At 65.0% G+C, this 6,566-nt stretch overlaps 2 protein-coding genes across 3 annotated transcripts; one reads left to right on the top strand and one right to left on the bottom strand.

The window, feature by feature from the left end:
* The first annotated feature begins 772 nt into the window (after nt 1-772).
* HAS3 (hyaluronan synthase 3) lies at nt 773-4,353 on the top strand. Its single transcript, XM_050311565.1, has 4 exons — nt 773-842; nt 1,677-2,297; nt 2,808-2,909; nt 3,015-4,353. The coding sequence occupies exons 2-4, from the start codon at nt 1,677-1,679 to the stop codon at nt 3,936-3,938; spliced, it is 1,647 nt and encodes a 548-aa protein (XP_050167522.1). The 5' UTR covers nt 773-842; the 3' UTR covers nt 3,939-4,353.
* Nucleotides 4,354-5,030: 677 nt separating this feature from the next.
* On the bottom strand, nt 5,031-6,542 carry CHTF8 (chromosome transmission fidelity factor 8). Of its 2 annotated transcripts, XM_050311566.1 has the most exons (4): nt 6,522-6,542; nt 6,050-6,089; nt 5,837-5,954; nt 5,031-5,762 (listed from the first exon to the last, which is right to left on the bottom strand). In XM_050311566.1, exons 2-4 carry the CDS (start codon nt 6,070-6,072, stop codon nt 5,547-5,549), a joined length of 357 nt encoding a protein of 118 aa, XP_050167523.1. In that variant the 5' UTR covers nt 6,073-6,089; nt 6,522-6,542; the 3' UTR covers nt 5,031-5,546. The 2 variants fall into 2 exon arrangements, with proteins under 2 accessions (XP_050167523.1, XP_050167524.1); XM_050311567.1 differs by lacking the exon at nt 6,522-6,542 and having other exon boundaries at nt 5,031-5,717; nt 6,050-6,179.
* Between the last annotated feature and the right edge of the window lie 24 nt (nt 6,543-6,566).

The raw sequence follows: 6,566 nt of genomic DNA, 5'->3' as shown, positions 1-6,566 counted from the left end.
CTTCCCCAGCTCCTGGTGCTCGGAGGCTCCGGGTCCAGTCCTGGTGTCACCTCGCACCCGGCTCCCAGCACAGCAGGACGCAACGGACCGTATTGGAGTGAGGAACCCGAAAGTGCTGGATTTAAGCCCAGAGCCAAGGCTGCAGTTCCTATGGACTCAGAATGGCTTCTCCCGGAGCTGGATGTCCCTTGCCATAAGCCCAGCACGGGGACACGGTGCTGCTGTCCCCGTGATGCCCCTGGTTCTGCCCCGGCACACACCAGCCACAGGGACAGGGTGACACGAGTGGCTCATAGCTGTGAGAGGACAGGGTAACATAGGGAGATGACACGTGGGTGTCGTAAGAGGGACTCAAGAACGGGGTGGCGGGAAATGGAGTGACCGGTCCCTGGCCCGTGGAGCTGCGCCAATGCCAGTGGCGGGTGATGCCGGCGCCGGGTGATGCTGATGCCGGTTCCGGTGCAGCACTGGAGCCGCTATCGGTGCTGCCGGTGCAGCAGCTGTGCCGTGGTGCCTGTGATGATGCCCGTGCCGGTGCAGCACTGGTGCCGCTGATGCCGGTGCTGTCGGTGCCGGCGGTGCTGGTCATCACTCCCGCAGTGCGGGGCTGGGGCCGGTGCCAGGTGCTGCCGGTGCGGGGCGGGTCCCCGGTGTCTGCGGGCGGAGCCGGAGCCGGTGCCGGTGCCGGTGCCGGGGGCGGTGCCGGCGGTGCCGGTGTCGGGCGGGGCCCCCGCGGGCTGCGGGCGGTGCCGGCCCCGCCGCGGTATAAAGGGGCCGCTCGGGCCGGGCTGGGCGCACAACGGCGGCGGTGGGTGGGGAGCGGCGGTACCGGTACCTCCACGGTGAGTCCCGGCTCCTCCTTCTCCCTCCTGGCCCCTCTGGTCCGGCTCGGGGTTCTCCTGCGGCGCTGCGAGACCGGCGGCGGCACCGGGGGCTACGGGGCCGGAGGTAGCGGGTAGCCGGGAGCGCCGGGGGCTGCGGGACCGGGAGGAGTGGGGAGCGCCGGGGGCTGCGAGGCCCCGGGAAGAGGCCGGGGGGGCTGCCCAGGGGCTCTGCCGGCGGCACGGGTGTTCCTGGGGCTGGCTCTGCGTCCTGCCCGCACCCCCGCACGTGCTCGTGCACCCCCCGACATGCCCGCACCCCCTGCCCGCACCCGCGCCCTGGTGCAGCTCTGCAGTCCCGTCCTGCCCGCGCTGCCGGTCCCCGCGTCTCCATCTCGCCGCGGGGAGGGGATCTGGGTGCTGCCATCCCCGCAGCCGGGGGTCCCGCCACAGGCAGTCGTCGTGGTCTGGAGCTCTGAGTGCCGTGATCTCCCCGGGGACACCCCGGTCCCTGGCGTCCCTGTGCCCTTCCCTGTCCTCCAGCCTGGCCATCGCTTGGGAGCAGCCGTGCTCCCACTTGGCTGGACGGGGGTGCTGGCACTGCGCACTGTGGGGTGCTTGGGACCTCCACACCTCACCTGCCACCCTGCACGGTGGGGTGCTTGGAACCCTCACACTTCATCTGGCCCCATGGAGACACTGGGAAGGTGTCACCCCCAAACCAGTGACCAGCAAGGGACAGGGTGGCCATGGGGTAGCAGAGAAGCAGGGTCTTCCAACTTCTGTGTTATGGGGGGCCCTGGTAGGGAGCATGTCCCCCTGTTCCTTCTCTGATGCTCCTTGGTATTCCTTCAGATGCCAGGGAGCCTCTCCACGGCCCTGCGTGTCGTGGGGACCAGCCTCTTTGCCGTGGTGGTGCTGGGGGGAATCCTGGCTGCCTACGTCACAGGGTACCAGTTCATCCATACAGAGAAGCACTACCTCTCCTTCGGGCTCTACGGGGCCATCCTGGGGCTGCACCTCTTCATCCAGAGCCTCTTTGCCTTCCTGGAGCACCGGCGCATGCGGGGCGAGGGGCGGCCAGTGCGGCCGGGGCGCTCCGTGGCCCTCTGCATCGCCGCCTTCCAGGAGGATCCCGACTACCTGACGAAGTGCCTGCGCTCTGTCAAGCGCATCGCCTTCCCTGACCTCAAAGTGGTGATGGTGGTGGATGGAAATGGCCCTGATGACACCTACATGCTGGACATCTTCCACGACGTGATGGGCTCCGAGCACTCAGGCAGCTACATCTGGAGGAGCAACTTCCACGCGCAGGGCGAGGGGGAGACGGAGGCCGGGTTGCGGGAAGGGCTGGCCCATGTCCAGGCGCTGGTGCGCAGCAACACCTACTCCTGCATCCTCCAGAAGTGGGGCGGGAAGCGGGAGGTGATGTACACGGCCTTCCGGGCGCTCGGAGACTCTGTGGACTACATCCAGGTGGATGCATGGGCTGGGGGGATGCGGGCAGTGAGTGTCCTGCCTGCAGTTGGGCAGAGGGGCTGTGGGTGGGACAGGAGCAGCCCTGGGAGCTTGCAGGAGTGCTTGGGTGCCTGGATGTGGCCCATACACTGGCCCTGAGCCACTGACACCAGGGCTGGGGGTGACTGGCACTGGGGTGGCCAAGGGGTCAAGCCCTGTCTGCAAGGGTGCCACATCACCTCCTGAGCACATGCCCTGGCATGGTGTCACTGAGTGGGACAGCGTAGCACAGTGCAGGGTGCTAGGTCCCCAGGGTGGCTGGGACAGGTCCTCCATCAGTTCCGGGATAGGTGTCCTGGGGCAGTGGTGTCGAGGTACCACAGGGTGCTCCACTCCCTGCCATCGCCTGCCGGCCTCCAGGGCCCTGCCTGGTCTCGCCAGGCTCGGGCTTGCCTGGCTGCGGGCTGGGCTGTCTGCCGGGTGCATGTGGGCGGCGGGAGCGGGGCTCGACGTTCCCTCTGCCCCCAGGTGTGTGACTCAGACACGGTGCTGGACCCCGCCTGCACTGCCGAGATGCTCCGCATCCTGGAGGCTGACCCCCATGTCGGTGGCGTCGGTGGCGATGTGCAGGTACCCCTGTGTGAGGGAGGGCACCCCAGGGCGGCGAGGCAAGGGCAGGGCTGGGAGTGTCGGGGGCTGCAGCAGTGCCAGAGCTCACATCCATCTCCTCCCCAGATCCTGAACAAGTACGACTCGTGGCTCTCCTTCCTGAGCAGCGTTCGGTACTGGATGGCCTTCAACGTGGAGCGCGCGTGCCAGTCGTACTTCGGGTGCGTGCAGTGCATCAGCGGCCCCCTGGGCATGTACCGCAACACCCTCCTGCAGCAGTTCCTCGAGGACTGGTACCACCAGACCTTCCTGGGCAGCAAGTGCAGCTTCGGGGATGACCGGCACCTCACCAACCGTGTGCTCAGCCTGGGCTACCGGACCAAGTACACGGCTCGCTCCAAGTGCCTGACGGAGACACCCACGCGGTACCTGCGCTGGCTCAACCAGCAGACCCGCTGGAGCAAGTCCTACTTCCGTGAGTGGCTCTACAACGCACTGTGGTTCCACAAGCACCACCTCTGGATGACCTACGAGTCGGTGGTCACTGGGTTCTTCCCCTTCTTCCTCATTGCCACCGTCATCCAGCTCTTCTACCGTGGTCGCATCTGGAACATCCTCCTGTTCCTGCTGACGGTGCAGCTGGTGGGTGTCATCAAGGCCACCTATGCCTGCTTCCTGCGTGGCAACGCTGAGATGATCTTCATGTCCCTCTATGCTCTCCTCTACATGTCCAGTCTGCTGCCTGCCAAGATCTTTGCCATCGCCACCATCAACAAATCTGGCTGGGGCACCTCGGGGCGTCGCACCATCGTGGTGAACTTTGTGGGGCTGCTGCCAGTGTCGGTGTGGGTGGCAGTGCTGCTGGGCGGGCTGGCCTACACTGCCTACAGCCAGGACCTCTTCAGCGAGACCGAGGTGGTCTTCCTCATTTCGGGTGCCATCCTCTACGCCTGCTACTGGGTGGCCCTGCTCACCCTCTACCTGGCCATCGTCGCCCGCCGCTGTGGCAAGCGGGAGGAGCAGTGTGGGCTGGCCTTCACTGAGGTCTGACCGCAGAGTGGTGCTGTGTGCTGGGGGGCTCCTGTGTGCCAGAACAATCATCCCCAGTCCCCTCTTCCCCCATCCTGGAGCCGGGATGGTGGAAGTGCCAGGTGCTGGGCAGTGCTGGGGTGTCCCCACTTGCCAGAGCAACCATCCCAGATCCCCTCTTCCCCCATCACAGAGCCACCAGGTGCTGGGCAGTGCCAGGGTAACTATTCCCGGCCCCCTCTTCCCCATCCCAGAGCCAATGGGCAGCGCTGAGCGCTCCCACCCCTTGGCACTTCTCAGCAAATCTTGAAATCTTGCTAATTTTTTTATTGATATGTTTATTTTTTTCCTTATAATTTCTGCATCCCAAGCTGGCCGTGGAGAAGCTGAGCCAGGGCTGCCCGTCACCCCGCTGGGTGCCGCCGGCCACATCCCTGCTGTGCCCTATGGAGCATCCTGGTGCCGAGCGCTGCTGGCTGCGCTCCCCTCACCCCAATCCAGAATTGTCCACCTCTCGGTGCTTTTTACAGGGATCAGTCCCATCTCCACGGTGCTACAGCACTTCCCACACCCAGGACACGCTGTGTCCGTCTGGTGCGGTGCCAGCACTGCTGGATGGTGCTGCCTCTGCCCCACGGCTGCGTGCGGGCACGTACCCACGGGGAGTACTCCAGCCCTTTTTGGGGAGGGGCCTGGCTGCTCCAGGAGGGCAGCAGGACCCTTCAGCTTTGCCAAAGAGCCAATGGGGGAATCCTGGCGTGGAGAAAATGGGGGGAGCCGTGGGTTGTGTGGAGCATTACCCCCAAAGGGGCTGTGGTGAAGCTCTGGCCAATTCATGGCCCCATCATTCCCACCCTGCTGCCTTCCCAACAGTAGGAAGACGCTGGGATTTAGGCAAGGTGCTTCCCAACCTTTCCCCTCCCAAGGGAATTCACCTCTGGGTCCTTTTTTTCAGGACTTGGATGAAAACTCCTTTCTACAACAGAGCTTTTAGCTGTTTTTTGTTTAATTTAATATAAGGTTTTTTAGGAGACTTTTGTAGCTCTTTGGTATTGTTATGGATGGTTTGTAAATCTATTTATTTTTGAACCGGCCAGGGGGATCTTTTTCATATTTTAGGGGAAAAAACTGGTTTTTATATCCTGATGGAGTTGGGGGAATAAAGACTCGCATCAAAGATGTGTGTTGTGTCGTGGGGAGGGGTCCTGGTCCCTCTGCCATGATTTGAGGGAGATTGGGGCTGAGTCCCTGTCTGGCACTGGTGTCCCCGCAGATGCAGGGAGGGGTAGAGGGGGACTTCTCCACCCTGCCACCTCTGTGAGTCTCCGAGAACTGCTGAGTCCAGGCACTGAGGGCAGCCCCTAGATAGGACACCCCTGCATGGGCTCAGGGCAGGTTCCTGCCCCTCAGGAACCAGGTCCCCTGGAGAGACCCACATGGTCTGTGGCTCTCAGAATAAGAGTCAGTTTGAGGGGACAAGTGACCCAGGAAGGGCTCTGGATGCCCAGACACAGAACTCAGCACCCTCAGCGTTCCCTGTTCAGGACAGGAATGAGGTCCTGGATCTTTCTCAGTCCTTGATGCTCTTCCCAGCAGCAGAATGAAGTTCACAGCCCCCATCCATCCCCCTCACACCTTCTTGGGCACGTGGGTGATGATGGGCTTGGGGCGGGTTTTGAAGAGCAGTTTGGTTTTGATGAGGGCGGTGACGGTGTAGTGTCCCTGTGGCTCCCCAGGGCTGGGCTGGGGGGCTCCTGCCTGCTTCACCAGCACAGCAAATGGCTTTTCCAGCTGCACCACCTTTCCATAGAGGATGTGGTGGCCCACGATGAGCACAGGGATGCCCTGGGGAGAGTGGAGGGTGAGGGTGGGCAGGGCCAGGCTGTCCCCAGCAGGGACCCCAGTGCCACCTGCCTCACCTCGCAAGTGTAGTGCAGATCTCCCAGGAGGCTCCCGGCCAGGCTCCCGCTCTGCCGGGGCTCTACCTCGCCCTGCAGCTCCACCAGCACCCACTGTGCCAGGGGCCCGGCGCCGCTGCTGTAGGAAAGACAGGGGGTCACCCAGGCAGGGTCACCCGGGGCCTGGCCGTGACCCGATACAGGCCTGCAGGGGCTGGACCCCAGGGGTCTCACCTGGAGATGACGATCTGCACCATGTCAGGTCCTGGGGGAGCTGCAGAGACACAGGCAGGGCGTGGGGCAGGGCCTGCTACCCTGGGGTGCCCAGGCTGAGCTCCTGCCCGTGGGCCCCACAGACGCCATGTCCAGACCTTTCCCGGGCCCCACACACCCACCCATTCCCGCCCGCTGGGTCCTGCAGCCCCCTCGGGCCCCACAGGCCCCCTTGGCCAGACCACAGACCCACTCCTTCCCCGGGACCTGCAGCCCCCACGCCCAGACTGCCCCCCCGCGGTGCCCCGCAACGCCCCGCTGCTGCCCCCGGTTGCGCGGGGCGCTGGTGCCCTCCAGCGGCACCGGTGCGGCGGGGCCGGGCCGGGCCGGGCCGGGCCGTTCGGGGGCCGGGCTCCTCCCGTTCTCCCCTCCGCCCGGCCCGGGCCGCCCCCGCCCCGCTCCCCCGCCCCACTCCCCCGCGCCGCTCCCGCACCCGCCGCGAATCTCCCGCCGCGCCGCCGCTTCCGCCTCCGGTCAC

This window comes from Myiozetetes cayanensis, unplaced genomic scaffold (assembly GCF_022539395.1).
Source record: "Myiozetetes cayanensis isolate MyiCay16 unplaced genomic scaffold, myiCay2020 scf16, whole genome shotgun sequence".
Lineage (NCBI taxonomy): Eukaryota > Metazoa > Chordata > Aves > Passeriformes > Tyrannidae > Myiozetetes > Myiozetetes cayanensis.
The sequence above is the reverse complement of the archived record's forward strand: the minus strand, read 5'-3'. Positions and strand labels throughout refer to the sequence as shown.